The sequence below is a fragment of the Schistosoma mansoni genome, chromosome 5, assembly GCF_000237925.1.
Source record: "Schistosoma mansoni strain Puerto Rico chromosome 5, complete genome".
NCBI classification, from domain to species: Eukaryota; Metazoa; Platyhelminthes; class Trematoda; order Strigeidida; family Schistosomatidae; genus Schistosoma; species Schistosoma mansoni.
Window position 1 is genome coordinate 7,702,580 of NC_031499.1, and position 19,222 is coordinate 7,721,801.

The window sequence follows — 19,222 nt, forward strand, 5'->3', positions numbered from 1 at the left end:
ACTCTTTGGAGAAACAGCCTTTACCCGTTAGAGTATAGGCGTCTTAGAGGTGACCTTCTTATGACTTACAGTATCCATAATACTTCTGGTCATCCCCTTAAACATCTACTTAAGCTTAGCCACAACACTAACCCAAGTGGTAACACCCAGAAACTGGAGACTCAACATAGCAGAACGGACCGTAGACACATATTCTACTCCGTGAGAGTTGTCAAATGCTGGAATTCGCTGCCGACTGAGCTAGTCCAAGCGACTTCCCAGAAGTCCTTAAAGAGGAAACTTGACTTATTCTTAATGACTAAGGATAACATATTATTTTGATTTACCAAATTCTTTTCTTTCCTCTGTTATCGTTAGTATATCTAGGTTCTTACTTGTAGGTATTGGTGATCCACTGCTATTAGACAAGGAAGCCCGTTAAGCGAAAGCTTCTTCTATGCCATCCTCAACCATTTGCCCTTTCTTCGATATTGAACATAAATAATTTGCGCGGACTTTGAACAATGATCAGCTATGACGAATTCAAGGATAATTGTCGCGAGTCATTGGAAACGGTAGTGCCAATTCAAGTAATTATTGTAAGCACAGGGTGATTTTGAATGGATGAAAATCGTTCCATATGATTCTAGATTTCCAAATACCAACCAAACTCCGTAAGTATGATCGTGTTAGTATCCTAACGTACCAAAGCAAATGTGTGCAAAACTTTGTAGATTTTCAGCGCTGTAAGCGAATATATGGAGAGGAATACAAGGCTTGCAATTACTTTATGCGAACAGCACAATTACTTTGTCCATCATCATGGGTATGTTTAATCTTGATATATTCAAATCACTTCCATCAGATCGAGAAGTGGGAAAGAGAAGTAGAAAACAATGTACTTCCGTACAAGATATAGGCTATCTGTATCACCTCGTGTTAGTTTCAGAAGCCGTTGTATCCCTTGTTTGTTCAACAGATAAAGGTAGCATGGTTATTGAAATATATTAGCAAACAGATACTTTTCCGAAACAACTATCTGACTTGTGAATTATTCCGTTTTTAATTACAAGCTTATTCTGAAATAGTATTTTAAACTTGGCGAAAGTATTCAGTCATCAAGTAATCCTGAGATTGAACTGTATTGACTTTATTACTGAGCGATCTCAACTTGTTTCGCTAAAGTGTTCTTGTAGTTACTGATATAGTTTGTTCAGCTTTCATTACGGCATTCAGAGTATATAAGTAGATTTCAAGATTATAGTTCTTATCCCATAGGTCGATATCTTATGTCTATGTGCTCCCCATGTTTTGAAAAGCAAATTTATGTTCACACGGTAATTAGTCAGTTGCAACGTAGAACCTGGCATGCTTAAATCAGTTCAAGCCCCCATACCCCATCGGCACAGTAACATTTGGTTTCAGGGAAATCTCGGAGTAGCAAATCAATAACAGCATTGATGACAGTAGGAAAGCCTAGGCATTCGATCCCCCTACGTTGGTGAAACGACACGAAATCCCCAAAGTTTGTGGAAAACTCCAGAATCTTTCCAAAATAGTGAGATTGTGCACTTTAGAATTGATTCAAGAAAATATGGATTAGTAAAACAAACAAAGGATTACGAAAAACTTAGAAACTGAGGTTCTAAAGAAAGCTCGTGAAGTGTTTGAATACTAATATTCTCTACCTCAAAGAAGCTGAGATCTTATGGTTGTATCTCACAAACATGTGTGTAGCAAGTCCGTAGAAACGTGAGTTTATTCATATTCACAACTTGTGGTGTTTTGGCATATTTTAAGCAGCAGATAGAATTAGTATTCTACTCTAAAATTATTTATTCAGTTGTACTAATAGTTATATGTTGGTACTTCGCGGCATTTCAACTATACGTTAATTGTTCAGTTAATAAATAATTACCAGCCCATATATCTCTGGTTCTACGTTGCATTCAACTAACTAGTCACTGAATAGACTGTGACGCAAAAACGCTGGGAATTTTTCGAAGGAAAGCAAGTTTATAGATTATTTAACTGCCCTGAAGTGGGCGCTAAAATAGTCGACATGAAAGTACATCCGCCCGTGATAATTATGGATCCCCGTGTTCATATCATCGGCTAAAATCGGTATTGCCTGTAAGGATAATGACAAGTGCTAGATTCTGTTAATGGGATCTGATTAAGTATACTCGTTCAGTCATATACTCTACTGAAAATGCCGATGCAGTTGTGTGCTTGTGACTTCAAGTTACATTTCTATGGAGAATTAAAAGACAGAAATACTAAGTAATCTCAACAGGAAAATGTCCTAATAAGTGCAGTCATGACTTTCTTAATAACTGTTATGGAGTACTGAGGATAACTGCCCAGTTACGCAGTAACCTGTTAGTGTTACAATTTCCCTAGAAAGCTTCATAAGTGCTTTGTTGAGCACTCAACAAACTTGTGCGCCAATGTCAAAAATTGTTTTTGATTTTTGGCAGAAAGCTGTACAGCTTATCCTAAGAATGCATCTTTCCAGTGTCTGAAATAGAGTTTCCGAATGAATACTAATAGAAGGCTATTTTGCTTGGGACTACTGATGCGGTCAAGTAATCCTACATCTACTCTGTCATGAATCTTATTACGTACAACGAATCTTATATATGCGATCATTAGTTAGGCACCGTGACCGCGATTACACATCTCTGGTGCGTATTACAGGTGTAAATTAGTTCATAACTTGTTATGCTAAAACTTTGTTCATGGGGACATGGTGCTCTGTTCACTATGATTGTAACGAGCCTCAACGATAACTTACTATTAACTTAGCTTAAAAAAGTTTATTGACCTGTGAATAAACACATGACAATGCAGGTGAGGAAACTGACACTAGGTTTTAGGAACCTTGGGAAACCTTAGCTCAATGAGAAAACGAGCCCAAATATGTGATAAAGTAATAGGTCAGTCACCTACTACATTCAAGTACATAGACTCTAGTAATCAGGTTCAAACGAATCCTGTAATTAGTTACCACAATCAGCAGGATCTCAAGAGTTGATTAAGGTATGGAGGAAGATTCTCACTTACTGGTTGCCCCGTCGAAGGGTTATTTCATGAGGGATCTGATGCGCTAGCTCCATATTTGTCGTTCGAAAACGGGAATCTTTGGGTTAAGGTGTGAACAGGCAGGATCGCTGCAGTTGCTAGTTATTTTGAGGGAATATCTTAATGCCGTCATAACTCCGTAAGGTTGGGAGTGTAGCATTATCCTCAGACCTTAAGTTGCTGTTCTTGGTGGTACTATTCAAACGACACATCTAGCATGAGTGCCCCAACTCGATTGGGTCATCACAACAGACTAACCCAACATATCAAGATATAACTCATACCGGTCGGGATGGCTACCATAACACTTAATTGCTCCACATCTGAATGACAACTAGTCTTTGCTATTGACAAAGTCATTGTTACTTTTTTTCTTCATCCTCTTCCTTTGTAGCTATTTGCTCCCATCTCCTTAAACCTTCTACCTCTATCTGGTTTATTTGTTTCTCGGATCCTATTTTATCTCGGTTTCAACATTTTATCATACTGGACTATCCTTTCCCAATGATAATTCCCCTATTTTTTCATGAATATTTAAGCCATTGACAATCAAACGATTATTAGTCCCCGTTTCAAAATAAAATCTTTTTTAATACCTTTGTTTATACTACTTCACTATCACCATGTCTAACAGAAGTTTATTATTGTAATTATTATCATCCTGAAAAAATGGTACATATATTTGCGATTGTACAGCTCTGAAAATAAATTCGCCGAAAAGAAACCCCTTCGCTGAACCAATCTTCCTCACTTAATCTGTGTATTCCGTTTACTGAAATGAATTAAGCTAAACGTGGTTTGTATATCAGTTCCATGAATCATTACACAACTGGTTCGAACAGCAAATGAACTGCATTTTGTCCCTGTTTTGCACTTGAGTATAGCAGTTCACATATATCTAATAGTTTACACGAAAGCTGTAGTGATCTGGCCCCATATATTGACCTTTGAAACTAGTTTGCTTCTAAGAGCAATCTCTAAACCAACTAGCAAGCTATACAGTTGCATATGATAACTTTCTATTTTAAAAATTACACCACACCTTAAAAAAAGGTTACAGATAAATTTAGCTACGATGATTAGATGAATGGTTGCTCATTAGTCATTGAGCTTTCGGATTTTCTATTGAGAAAACCTACACCTAATTTGATTTTAACAGCTAGAATGGTATTGCATATAAGGTATTTTGACTCAGAAGCGATTATGTACTAGTATAGAACACCTCTCTAGAGCCAGATTAAATCATTAATTTTCTATTTTGCAAATAGTCAATAACTTGACTTTTGTGGGTTTGCATCTTGAATAAGAATTTACCGACCTGACCAGAATAAGGATATTTATCATATAGAACCAACAATCGCTCGCATAATCAATTTTCGCTTTAAATATGTGAGAAAACTTCAGATTGGTATCATGGAGTTAATCCATTGGGGACGGTGTCGACTTAGGTTTCGTGCTGGCTGAGATTACTCGACAATGTGTGCCCATAATCTTGAAGAAGGATTCTCCGCATCGAATTTAAAATCACATTACTGTTTGAAGCGTTACCGCTGAGCTATTTATGCAGCAACTAACCGTGTGAATTTGAGATATTTACATCTGGTCGGCCGTTGAGTATTGGCCGATGTCATGCTTGTTTTGCCCTTTATTGTTGAACGACTTAGCAATTGTAGTAGTCCCTAGGGTTAAATGTATAGTACTTCACAGAAATGGCGAATCCGTCTATAGAATAATGTTTATCGACTATGGTGGCTAAAATCTGTATTATCCACTAACCGCCATCTGTGTTTTGAAAAAAGCTAAGGGCAGGCATTCCAAGTATAATACAATCAAACCACTGGTCGTTAGTCGTGGCTATACCTAAAGGGATCAAAATTTCTCCCTTGAGTCTGCGTGGTAGTAATAATCAGTGATTACAGATAGTCCCAGTAGAGTGTATGTATTTATAAACCTTGATATCAGCCCTATTCCATTTATCGATTTATTCTGTTTTCCATGAAATTCATACTCATTTGTGATTGATCCCTGCCTTTTCTCGTTACCTGATTTCGGTTAATTATTTCTTTAATTTTGTATAGCCCATTTCTCAGCCACAATTATCTAGATAACACAGGACAGTGATCAGTATTTTCTCAATGCAAATCACAGAAATATATAATGTGGATTCCCGCATATCATAAAGGCACGAATGAATTAACACAAAAGAACACAATCAACAATGAAAAAAATTATAGAAGAATCAAATAATAGTAATCAACACTTCATGGAATTTGTAGTTTTTTCTTCAGTTTTTTGTTTGCCACACCCTGCCTCTCCCCACGGAATAACAAAAATGTGGACAAGATATAAAAGGGCTAAAATTCAATCTAAGCGATAGGATCATTAACAAAATGACTAAGAATCGGTTGTCTGTCATTATTGATAACAGTAGTGCTTCGACGTAAAACAACTACAAGTAGAATGCCTAAAACTACAGAGCTAACAATGATCAACATCGAGAATATAATTAATCCAATCAATAAGGAAGATAGATTATCAGTAGGCGGATTGCCTAGACCAAACGATGCAGTCCTTGGGAAAGCAAAAAAAGTACTGGGTTTAAATATTTGCAATAAATAATGAAACTTTAAAACAGAATGCATAATTTATTCAATGAGTACGCAAGGACAAAGTGAACACTCAGTCAGTCAGCTAAAACGTAGGACCAGGCATATATATGCATCAGTTCAAGTTGCCATACCTCATTAGCACAACAACATGAACACCGAATTCATAGAAGTAGTCACATCGATGTTAGTAATATATAGAAGAAAGATTGCGTATAAGTATATAAAGCAGGAAGAAAGAATGTTATAAAGTTTAATCTCATAGTTTAAAGGAAAAGTGTATACACTTACTCCATTGTGATCGATTCTGAGCCATGTCACCTAGAGTCTCCAACCATTGGTTACGATAGTCAGGTGGACGCCAACCAAGTAGTCTGCATTTACCAACATGGCTCAGACTAGAAGTTAGTGACTTCAAGCACTGATGCCACGTTTTAGTTTGGCCGCTCCTAACTCTTCCAACCATCGCCAATACTAGTCAGCATAGCGCGTCGTGGTAATTGATGTTCAGGCATGCGTAATATGTAGCCTAACCATTTCAGTCGATGAAGATTCACAACCTCATCAACTGATTTACCATCATTCCCTAATACCATGTGTCTAACCTCACTATTACTTACCCGGTGAACCCAGCAGATGCGAGCAATATTTCTAAGGCATCTGTGGTCAAATACTAGTAACTTACGAGTATCTTGTACTCGCAACCGTAAAGTAGAACATAGCGAATTGCTGCACAGTATGCTTGTCCATTGATTGGTAGACGGATACCTCGTCTTCGCAGGTTGGCAAAAACCAAACGAGCTTTTTGAATCTGTGCTGAGATTTCGTCAGACACCAACCCATTAGGGCTGATCAGACTTCCAAGATAAGTGAAGTTCTCGATGCGTTCGACTACTTCACTCCCTATCCTTAGCTCAGGTATTGACGCAAGGCAGTCTTGGAGCAAACACTTGCATTTAGAGGGAGAGAAACACATCCCAAACGTCCTTGTATTGTCATTCAGTGCTATAAAAAGACTGCATTTTACCAGCGTCATCACCAAACAGGACTATGTCACCTGCGTATTCTAAGTCGATAAGTGGAGCCCCTGGTAGGAGATCAGTCCCTGGAAATTCAGTCGACGAGAGTGTTATTTCCAGCAACAGGTCTATAATGAAGTTAAACAAAAATGGGGATAGTGGACAATCTTGTCGGACACCACTTGAGGTTGTAAAATCAGATGACAGTTCGCCATAAGCTCTCGCCTTCACAACGTTTATGTACTTTTGAGGTACACCTTTCAATGACAGACGATGCCACAGAACCTCTTGGTCTACAGTCAAATGCTGCTTTCAAGTCAAGAAAAACTATCATTGTCGGACGCTGATAAGCATGCCTAAGTTCTAAAACCTGACGAATAGTGAATATGTGGTCGATACAACCACGACCAGGTCTGAAGCCAACCTGATTTTCTCGTGTTTGGAGTTCACGAATCTTTGGCGTCCGATAATTACTGAGGCTAATATTCTAGATGCTATATTATTCAAACTAATCCCTCTATGGTTATCACAGGATGATTTCGGCCCCTTCTTATTGTGACCAGTCGGATGGGATTACGTCCAACTCCCGGATTTTAGCTAAAATATTAGTCAACCTAATTGTTAAAATTGGACCACCGTGTTTAAAGACCTCTGGACCACTGACTTTTACACTGTTTATGTAAACTATTTAGGGATCCACCGTGTCAGTATATGACTTTGATCAAGACAATAAGCTTGGATAATAAGCACTGGTTGTTAATATGCGACCTTCGGTCTAGTAACTAACTAGATTATCCTACTTATTCAGACCAAACGTTACACCACGGTAGTTTTCGCTCTCCAAATGAAAGATGATTATCCAAAGGCACCATTAGGATGATGTGGATTTTTCTCAACGGCTCAGGAGTATGTTCAAGAGATCTTAATTTAGGAACGTTCCGATCACTGGACATAAATGTCCTTCGGAACTTGATAGTTTGTAGGATTGCAAGTACACGCTGTTGGGAAGTTATGATCTGGGACCAAAGACAAATATTTTATGCTATATGGTGATTTCCCAACTGGTTTCACCTCATATCTAGTGTGTATTAAAACAAGCAAACTGTCCTCTAAATCGTATTGGATCCATATTAGTTAAGTGATCGTATGCTCTATGTCCTTATTCAGACTATGAGACTAGTAAATATAAATGCAACTATTTTATTCAACCCCACTTCTATCTTTCTTTGTAATGGAATTACATATATTTTAGGTAAATCGCAAGATGTACACTCATCTATACAGTCGATCCAAAAATCTTAAATTATTCATCATAATAAATCCGCGTTTTATTACTAATAAAAGCAACTATTTTCATTCAGAGCAGCTGTATAGTGTACTAACGACTAGCATCGGAGTAGGGACTTCTAATTGTTTTAAGCAATCATGTGTGGAGCGAGAGTTAGGTGATGCACCAATAAATTTATTTCCAAAAATTCAACTTGGATGGATATGCATGATCATAAATAATCTTGCAGCTTGCATCACAAACCAACCTTACACCATCACTGAAAACCAGGAAAAACTAGACAGTTGCTTCATTTTAGTATGGGGCTACTCAGCAGTCCTCGACAAAGAAGACCGAATCTGGGACCATCAGATCTTAAGGACATGAGTTTAACCTTAATACCACTGAATAAGCATCGAATGATTTACATTTTTAACTTCAATCAATTCGCGATACTGTAAAACTATTTTCCAGTACCACTGGTGGACCAATGTTTCACACATGATGTGGCTATGGCGTTTTTTTAAAAATCCCAAAACTAGTTACTACTAAACACGATATGCAAACTATAGAAATTCAGCAATCTCTGTAAAAGCCCTATAATAATGATATGAATCATTTGTTACAAATCAAGCAGCAATTTTCACCACAGAATAATATTGTGTAAACAGATAACAGATATGAATGGCAGGTACAATTAACCACTAAGTATTCATTTAAAATTTGAGTTATCTTTTGTTGACCAAATCTAGTCACTGTAACATGGAACATTTCGATTACAATACCAAACAATATGTTAGACTGACAAAGTTTTGACTATTGAATATTCTAGCTAGGCTCGAATCAATACATGTTGATTGTTCAATTTTTCAGTGAATCAGCACTAGTGGACGAGAAGATCCTTATATGAACAATAATGCCATCATTACTGTATATTGTATTATTCGGATTCATTGGAATATACATTGCTTACTTTCAATTCTTGTTTTAATACAGAAGGTGGTTGAAGTATAGTGTCCGAAGGACACCAGGCGGCAAGAACTCACATTATAGCTCAAAATAATCAACAAAGATAATTTCTTTGACACTAATTCAGTCGGTCATACTCAATGTAGGTGTTGGGGCGATCCTGAAAATTACTCGGAATAGACAAATAAAGGCTCAGGAAACATTGAGAAGCATTTTAACCAGTCAGCGTTTGACGGGAAGTTTTGCTAGAAACATCACGAAAATGAAAAGTCACATGTAGAGGTTCCGATTGGCTGATTATTACACTGCCACTATGTTTAGTAGCAATCTAGAATTTTCAGGAAAACCCAAGGACTTCTAAAATACTATTGAAAAACCTATATTTCCTGTACTTAATGAACCTTTGCAGTAAAGTGCTTCTCGCATATTTTGCGCCTTTTGTCTCGTGTTCAAGTCACTGTGTAGAATTAGCTTTTGGATTACGAGACTAGCTTAGGATTTGAGTATAGCGTTCAATTAGCAAGACTTATCAGTAAGGCCTGACACGTGTGCATCAGTTCAAAACGCCATACCACAAAGCACATTGCGATAAAATTATATCAAGATGTATCCGGAAGTGGTAGTAAGGAAAATTAGGTATTAAATAAAGAAACAGGTATAAAATTTCGGGAATCAGTTCTCAAGGGGTAGGTTTTGGTTAGCAATACGTAGCACATGTTCCAACCACCTCTATTGATGAAGATTCACTAACTAGCCAGTCAATTTGACATCCTTGCCTAATATCCTGCGCCTAACCTATGTATTCCTCACTCTGTAGTTCAAAAATACACAAGCAATACTCCGAAGACACCTAGGACTAATAAATAGTAACCTATAAATATTCTATATTAAAAGCCATGTCTTACACCCATAAAGTAGAACGAGGCGAAGTGATACATAACTATCTCGTCCTTCGGTTTGCAACCGGATATCTTGCCTACGCCACAAGCGATTCAAGTCACAAAACGTCAGTCGAGCTTCCTGATTCCATGCCGAACCTTTCCAAGACCCATCAAGGCTGATGAGACCCTAAGACAAGTGAAGTGGTTGTAGCTGACTGGTTGATGCACTTGACTACTTCAACTCCTGTAATTAATTTAGACGTGAACGCAGCTGTCATGAGGCGATATTCTGCATTTGAAGGGATAGAATCACATCTCAAGCATTCAAGCCTGTAAACACTGAAAAAATCTTGAATTTATAATAATTCTTCAATGTATCCCCATTGTTGAGGAATCTTAAACTATTATTTAGTATTCACCGATATTCGGCGAAACTCCACCTGTAGCCCCTTCGGGGGCTACTGCAGGTTCCAAACCCGGATAAAGGAGGAGGGTTGGGCATAGGGTTAGCGACCCCATCCCGTAGAAAACCAACTCGCCAAAAAACACTAACCAGAAAATACTATTCAAACCATATATATAGCAACACTACAACAAGGGTTAAAAGCCTACAGTTATTGATCAGTTTTACAGATAAATATGTGTACTATTACTGTTAAAATGATGTATTAAAAAAACTAGGTGTAATGCATTGTAATAAAAAAAATTGAATTTTTATCCAAAGACTGAAAAATAGCTCACGTTTACCATTGTGAAACAGTTTGTAAACAAGATATAGTTAGTCAGTCAGTTGAAATTTTACTAAGCAAAGGTCTTTTAGGCATATATCATTGTGGCGTAACAGTTCCAACATTTAACCTTTGACACTTTGATTGTACTCTTGTGAATTCAACTTAGTTACTTTAATTACATTATAGTTGCATAGTGTTGAGTAGTACCGTATGAAATAAATTATCTAATACATTTCTGGTTTTAAATCGCATGATAAATGAGATCAATCTGTGACGAATTCTATCTATAAGCCAAATAATATTCGAAAATAAATTGACTGATTGAAAATTAACAATCTGCTCTACCAGTTAGTTGTATAGTAATTGGTATTATATATTGCTATGTCCATTTAGAAAGCACATATGTCAAATACATAACGGACAGAGACATAATGGTCACTGCCCACCGAATATTAAAACCAGATCACGGTGGAATGTAGACTTCCTCGACACCTAGTGAAGTTCAAATCGAAATCACTCTAAATAGTAGCAGACTATGATATCTGGAGGACGTATTTTACTGTTCTAGACAACGGCAATCCAACGCATCTTTAAATAAACACTACATCTGATATATAAACGAATGATCTACGTAGTGGACAGTAAATAGAATCACCCAAGAAAAGTGCTAAGAATGTATCAAGCTGTATTTTGGAACTCGTTGGTGAATCGCAATTAGAATTATAGTTTAATAGAATGTGTTATCTAATTGACCGTCGAAATCTTGAAGTTCTTAGTCTAGATCTACTGAAAAACTGATTAATGGATATTTGTATGAACAGTTAATTCAACCAGTCGTGTTTATCAACAGACATTCAGCTGTCAGTAAAGAAGACAAGTGAAAAATTAGTGAAAAAGCTATAAAAAAAATTGTTCTTGTCTTTCAGAATGGTCTTGATCACTGCACGAACGTGAAATCTATAAACGTATCAGTATATATTCAATCTAATACCTCCTACACTGCCACTGAGCAGTTCCACAATAGGATGAAATGGCTGTTCAATGCTTCCAGGTTTTTCATGATGTTCTTACTTCACTTGACTAATGATCTCAACTATTAAAATCTCCTCGAAAAATTCCTTTATTAATGAATAACTAAATATTAAAAAATAATAAAGAGAAAAAAATTCAATAATAATAAGATTAACTTACCAAACAATAAATTTTGATTTAGAATAAAATCCATCAGTTGATGTACCAAATGATACATTTAATAAACGAATTCCAATAGGTTTTAATTGACTATTATTATTATTATTATTATTATGATTGTTACTAGGATCATTTAATCGATCCGCATAAAATATAGATGGAAATGTATAATTAATTAGATCAAATTGTGATATATTATCATTATTATTATTGTCTAATAAATCTTGATGTTTACTAATATAAACATTACGACTATTTTGAACTGTACGTAAATGATTATCAATAAAACAAGCTGGTTTAATTTGAATAAATGCTGATGGATTCGTTGAATTCTTGAAATATTGTTCACTAGTATGATTATTATTATTATTATTGATTTTAGATACAGATTCACCCAATAAAATATTGGTCATCTAGTTGTTAAGAAAATAGGTATATATATATATAAAGAATTATTTGAATGAATGATAGCAATATTAAACTTATTGATAACAATAAATTAACTAATATTCAAATGCTAATCAAGACCGTTGCTGCTACCTTGACGTGGTGGTTGGGATTGCCTGTCGTGATGAACCAATCGAGCGATACTGGCTGGAACAATAGTTCCTCAAGGTCCTACCATGCCAGAGCCCCCAAATGCCCTGGTACGGTCGAGAGTGGGGAGAGTCCGCTCTCCCTCTCTAAATGCTCTCACATGGCCACGCGAATATATAACCTCTGACAGGGAAGTCCTACTCACTGACTTCTCGTAGCACCACTGTTGTTTACGAAATTGAGAGGACGAAAAGCGAATACCCGGCGCTTTAACCAGGTTGGTGGACACAGAAAGTCTACCTAGGGGAGTTGGAAAACCCTGATTCCAAACCAATGGTGCACATGGGCTCCAGTATCCTGAGGGAACAAATGGCGTATGAATCAATCGTTGGTCACCGGCTACCATGGGACTACATCTCCTTACGATGCTCCATTGCCTTGTGGATTAGACCTTCATTTCAAAGGCTCCGGGTGTGGCCCCTTAAGAAAACAACCTGTCTCAGTTTGGGCACCTGAGCAGTATCCCAGCCCTCACACAAATCAAAGGAGATTTGTGAGGCGCATATGTATCTGGTGCTTCCTTGTACCAATATTTATGTGTTGAAATAAAATAAAAAAACCATGTCAGACAGGTCGGTTGAAGAGCGGTAAGACTAAAAGCAGCAAACTCAAGGTCCGAAGGCGAAGTCGTACTGCTGATTGTACAGAGGTGTGACGGCAGTAAGATGTTTCCTACAGACAACCAGCATAACAGCGATGCTGCCTTTCCACAAGGAGCGGTGGGGTTAGAAAAGGTCGACCTTTAAAATGCACACCACGTCTTATCCCACGGATATCCGTCTCCAGCGGTAAGGTCCCAACATTACGGAGCTAACACAAAACTACTCACAGGAAGGTCGTGTGTGACCGACCCCAAACAGTTGTCCCTTGGGCAGTTCGGTCACGCTCTATTATTATTGTCTTGCTATATAACATATTCACTTGGATTAGAACACTTTTATAGGATTAAAATATTGAGTTGATATGTCTATCCTACATCTGATGACTAAGTTTTTATAAACACATGAAGACAAATATAAGATGACAGGGAAATTTTGTAGCCCAGGTGGATGACAAAGATACGTCGTTTATTATTTGCAGTGAAATTCAAATACTTCACTTCTATCTGAAGTTTGTGCTGATGTTATACAGAAGAACAATGAAAACTTCACAACAAAATCATCTAGCTTAGAGAACGAAACTTGACCAAAAACATAAATATGAATTTTTATAATCTACCTGATAGACTGACTCTAATTGGACAATCAATGTAAACCAAGAAGAAATGAACGGCTATATTGTCTTAGTATGAGAGATTACCATTCATAACTGTTATATCCCTGAGAAAACATAAGTACGGGTAACTTCCGGGACCTGGTAATGGACGATTATTCTATATATATTCTTATTGTTTAACTATTGAGTAATTAGATTGCGTATATCTATGTTCATCTCACTATAAGCTTTATTTTGACCTATGGATTATTATTATACAATTTACTGTCCGTAAATTATATTCAGTTTATTGATTACTGTCTTGCACGTTCACGGCCACATCTGGCTTGATCTTGTACAAATATTATTTTTTATTTTATGGTGTGATGCGGTCTGTCTGTCTATCTGACTGGTATATAAACCGAGTATGCTTGAAATAAATGATTCGTATAGCCGAAGCTGTAATTGGTGTTTTGGACTCCACTGGAAGGGCTAAACGGATAAAGGACCAATAAGGACGCTAGGTTGCTCATACCGGTCGAACGTCATTGTTTCGGCACAGTGTTAAGATTGAGCAAGTCGTATTCCGATTGATGAATCAATCACGTGATAAAAGCTGGACATAAAATCATAACAATGACCCCACAAGGAAACGAACTCACGACCTTCATTAAGCCTCTAGGTGAGCACTTAACGTTCAGATAAATGACCAATCGTTCAATGGTTTACATTTCTAACTTTAATCAATCCGCAAAATAGCGCGATCATCTTCCAGTGTCATCGGTGAGGAAAGCAACTGTCTCACACTATGCATAGCTGAACTCCACTAGTCAAACCTTTTCATCATTAGAACATCAGAAATTACCCCATAAACTTAGTCACTAATGTGTACATAATAAAATTCATTCTACTTTCTGGAAAGGAACATTTTTTACATGATGTGGTTTTCGTTTCAAGAAAAAAATATATATATATGTATTACCTCAAAATTTCCAGGTGTTAATTCATCATCAATACTTAATAAAACTTCTTTACGAAATTCTTCAGTTGGATCCAAAGTTAAATTTGACATCATCATTAATTGTAAACCAAATCGACTTTGATTAAAATGACTAGTTAAATTATTAAATAAAACATCAAATTGAACAATCCAACCAGGTTTAAATAATAAATGTGGCATATCTTTATGATGTTGAGTTGTATTGCTTATTCGAAACTGAAATTTTAGAAGAAAAAAACAAAACAAATTTCAACTGAAATAATAAGTTTCTCTAATGGAGATGAATATAGAAACAATTGTGAAAATTCGGTTGGAAGGAAGCTAAGAGCAGCCAAACTAGGATGTGACATCAGTTCATGAAGTTACTGACTACTGATCTGAGCTGTATAGGTAGATACAGACTATCTGGTTGGAGTTTACGTGATTAACCTATGGTTGAAGATGTTAGGTGGCATGACTTAAATGCATTCATCACTTGTCTGTCCTTGTGGCAACAACGGCGTAGTAAGAAAGATTAAGTCCAATAGTATTATTTAGTGATGATCCGGGTCAAAAATCCAACGTAGTATGAGAAGGCCTAAAAGGATGTTATAACACTGTTATAATTTCCAATCAAAGACCGTGGTCAATAAATCAGAGCAACAGACGGAGGATATAGTGTTTATATTTCAACCAACGCGGTAGTATATCAGTATATGTATATAACCAAACAACTATATCCGTTTTCTTACGATTGATACAGAGAAACGATAGATATTGAATATGAATGTAGTTACATATAAAGTGTGACATGGTGTAACAACTTGAGTTAATACACAAGTGTCAGGTCCTACGTTGTTTGAAGCTGAGTGATATGCTCTGTAATTGAAATCAATTAATCCCTTTTGTGTTTTGTCTCGTTGATTTTTGTGTGCCCTGTGCTGATTTAAGACGTGGTTGATACATAGAGTTGTGACAGATTTTTGTAATCAATAACGGTTCATAACCCCATAAACTGATAAAATGTACATATGCCATACATAGACCCAAATACCGTAATCAATACAATGGTTCGAATAAAATTTACGTAAAAACAAATATGTTGTATATATTAAAGAACAAAACTGAGACTAGAGTTCTATCATTTTTTTTAACTTGCCTTAATAATAACTTGCTCATATGGTGAAGTCATTTTTGGACTAGTTCCATTGTATGTGATTTCAAATAAATTATCTTCAAAGGATAATGAACTATCGTTGTTTGAATTACGCTTCCAGTTATATTCATTTAAATGATGTATTCGAATTTGATCAGCATTTCGAGGATAAATGGACATGTTTACATCATCAGATAAATCATTATATTCAAGCATCTAGTTGATTTTTAAACAAACAAGTAAAATGGAATATATATAATATTATATCTCTGAATAAAAGAAGAGGTACTTTTTATAACGTGTTCAGAATAATTTATAATATTGTAAAGCTTATATGCTATGATAATATTCTTCGTAAAAACCCAACAAGGAATGGATGCTCAGAGGTTGTAGCATTTGCATTTCACGACTAATAGACTGCGACGTTAGAATATCGCTCGACCTACTTAGATTTGAGCAGCCAATTAGTATTATACCACAGACACTCCTACAAACGCTAAAAACAAGTACACGAACTCGTACTGAGTAAAATGAGTCTGATTAATGGGTCTATTTTTGTCTTCTCCAGTAATAATGACTTCACTGTGATATGGTTGGAGAGTTTAGGCAAATCATGTGCCTGTGCTCAGATGTCACCTCAAGGTCAAGCGTTGGGCAACAAATTATAAGTGGATTATGTTACTGAAGGAAACCGACTATGTTCCTAGTCAAGGTTTCGGCCCACATAATCTGGTGTAGGTCAGAATGACAAATATACGTGTACTTTATTATTTAGTTTCCCGATCAAAGCTTACTAGTCACGCATCATTCTTTTCACTAGCCTAGCTCGTTGAATAAGAGTGTAGAAAGCGTGGATATCTAAATCAGACTTTGTGGATAGTAAAAATTAGATACCATATGTCTGAATACAGAGGTGAAATCTGAGCAGAGAAAATATTCCGAACAGCTTCACTTGGATTACATTTTCACAACAGTAATTCATAAACGCTATCGACCTTAGTTAACAATTCGGGAAAAACAAGAGAGGAGAATAAGAGATAGGTGGTATTCAAAATTTGATAAATTGTAAGATTAAATGTTAGCTTATGACAGAAACATGTGATGTCTTTATATTCTACGTTAAGCTGTTAGGGAGGCTAACTCTTAGAATTTATAAACATTGGATTTAGTCGGTAAATAATTAACTTCAATGTAGATCAATCTCCTTAGACCTCTCAATAAATCCTTACAAGATTCGTCTTTGACAGTAGTCATAAGAGAATTATAATCATAAGAGAACTGTTGTGTCTGATACTAGGATATCGTTAGAATTACTGCAGCTATCTTCCGACGTATCATAAATGAAGATTTATTTTTACCAACACAATATCCGAAAACTAGGAGAAATAATCAGTAGGATAAAGTAAACAACTACATTTTATTTGTTTTTATAAACAAGGTCATAAATATTACAACAGCTATCAGTCAGTCAGTTATAACGTAGAACTTCGTACGTACGTACATCAGTTCGAGTTGCCATACCACATTAGCACAGAGATGAAGTTGTCGATTCAAATCCAACATTGGTAGAAGTAGTAAGAATATAAGTATTATGTGAAAGATAAGGGTTTGAAAATGTTATTGAAGGAGTATAATACAGTGAAATAAATTTGGAAAGAGAAAAAGGATACGGACATGAAGAATTCAGAAGATTAGAATTTGGTAGAACACAAAGAGTGTATGCACCTTCGCCATTGCAAATTACAACAGCTATACTGAGATTTATAAATCTCTCCCATTTGAATCATTTTTAAGTGTTATCAGTAGGTCATAAAAACAAAATAACTGTATAACTGCTAATAATCCAGTACCCGATCGTATATATATCGTAAGGGATATATCTGACATAGTTTATTATTTATTTATTTAGAAACATAAATATTGGTACAAAGGGGCACCAGATACATATGCGCCACACAAATCTCATTTGATTTGTGTGAGGGCTGTGATACTACCAGGATGCCCAAACCGAAGCATAGTACTGAGAGTTTATTAAGTGCAAACTTACTTTATAAAATACAAGAGCATATGACTGGGTCACATTACCGACAGTTAATCTTTTTCCAGAAGAAACATTTAAATGATCCCATTCTATTACAGGATTAGCTTCAGCTGATGAACTGTGAATGATCAAAATTGATGGGAGAGAAAAGCGTTCTGATGCTGTTATAAACACATGTACTGAAGATGTTAAATTACGTCCATTAATGTATATCACATCATATTTGTCACATTCTTTCGAAAGATTACAATTTGGATTGTGATTTATAGTAACCTGAATGTGTATTATAAATAAATGTTGAAATATAAACTTACATTCCAAGAACCTTCTACAACATAAGTAAAAGCAAATATACAGATCACAATGATAAAATTTGACATGGCTGTAGTGAAATGTTAGGAAATAGTTTCAAAACTTACTTGATGACACGCTAGTACGACTAGTATGATAGACAAGGTTGCTCAACAGTTTTTAAAAATTTAGATAGGTGCGACTTTCTAAAAAGAAATCCAAAAAAGCTCCACCAGTTGTTATGTGAACTACTAGCTTATTGTACTCCATGTTAGTTTTAAGAAATTTTAAGAACACCAGTAGATTGTCTGAAAATAACTCAACTACCTAAATGAAAAACACTTATAATATGTATAAAGTGCTTGAACAGAAAACAATTTCGGAGTAAGAGTAATTTAGAACAAGGTATAATCTATAATGTAAAAGGTGCTTGAGCAGAAATTGATTAAGTCGTAGCAGTAACATTCTTTGTACGATGTTATCTGAGCAATATTCCAATGGTATATCGGTCAGCTGAACTATATCAACGTAGACTACTTGAAGAGCGGATGGTGTAAAACTACTATTTTACGTATAGCATAAAGTTAAATTTTACAAACACAAAATGTTCAAGATCTATAGAAAAAATTTAGAAATTTAGTCTATTAATATCGACTAACTCCAGTCACTTGTTATCAACATGGGACCCCTCCGTTAAATTGAACAGACTGGTAACTTAAGTTACCACTTATCAGGTCAGAGAGAGGAAATCAACAAGATGAAAGACATAAGATGGTAAATAATTTTTAAGGTAGTGGAAATCTGGACATCAGGAATACACTTCAAGAGGAACAATTGAGATAGAAGAATGAGAGCAGGAAACAGCACTGAACTAAAACATACAGAGGAAAGTGTCTCGACTATGTTACCCAGCATAGTTAAGCATTGGTTGACAGTATTATCTGAAAATGGCTTGGGACAGCGATTAATGACTTCATAGACTGTTTTTAATTATGCAACCCTGTACCCTACCTAACCAATCCGAATGTTAGATGACATTGCATATTATGGTAGGTGGTCATCAGGAATGTGTACCACACACATTAACCATATCAGTCAATTAAGTTCCGCACCATCATAAATCGGGTTGTTAACTCTACTTAGTACCTTTATCCTCATTTCAACATAAACAACTTTATGGTTTCATCAGATATGAGGGGTGTTTCTAGGACAACTATGACCGAGATTGTATAGCTTA

The 19,222-nt window shown here is 36.0% G+C and overlaps 2 protein-coding genes across 3 annotated transcripts; one reads left to right on the forward strand and one right to left on the reverse strand.

The window, feature by feature from the left end:
* Window positions 1–369: 369 nt before the first annotated feature.
* Smp_144010.1 (putative cytochrome C oxidase polypeptide vib) lies at window positions 370–1,061 on the forward strand (the record flags this gene model as incomplete). 2 transcript variants are annotated; one of them, XM_018797783.1, is made up of 4 exons in its annotated part: window positions 370–554; window positions 589–653; window positions 691–805; window positions 845–1,061. In XM_018797783.1, the coding sequence occupies exons 1-4, from the start codon at window positions 504–506 to the stop codon at window positions 896–898; spliced, it is 285 nt and encodes a 94-aa protein (XP_018652791.1). In that variant the 5' UTR covers window positions 370–503. The 2 variants fall into 2 exon arrangements, with proteins under 2 accessions (XP_018652791.1, XP_018652792.1); XM_018797784.1 differs by having other exon boundaries at window positions 589–805; window positions 845–898.
* Window positions 1,062–5,360: 4,299 nt separating this feature from the next.
* Window positions 5,361–18,283, reverse strand: Smp_040080 (hypothetical protein). Its single transcript, XM_018797785.1, has 7 exons — window positions 18,114–18,283; window positions 18,009–18,076; window positions 17,701–17,967; window positions 15,669–15,869; window positions 14,501–14,734; window positions 11,728–12,140; window positions 5,361–5,634 (listed from the first exon to the last, which is right to left on the reverse strand). Exons 2-7 carry the CDS (start codon window positions 18,072–18,074, stop codon window positions 5,430–5,432), a joined length of 1,386 nt encoding a protein of 461 aa, XP_018652793.1. The 5' UTR covers window positions 18,075–18,076; window positions 18,114–18,283; the 3' UTR covers window positions 5,361–5,429.
* Between the last annotated feature and the right edge of the window lie 939 nt (window positions 18,284–19,222).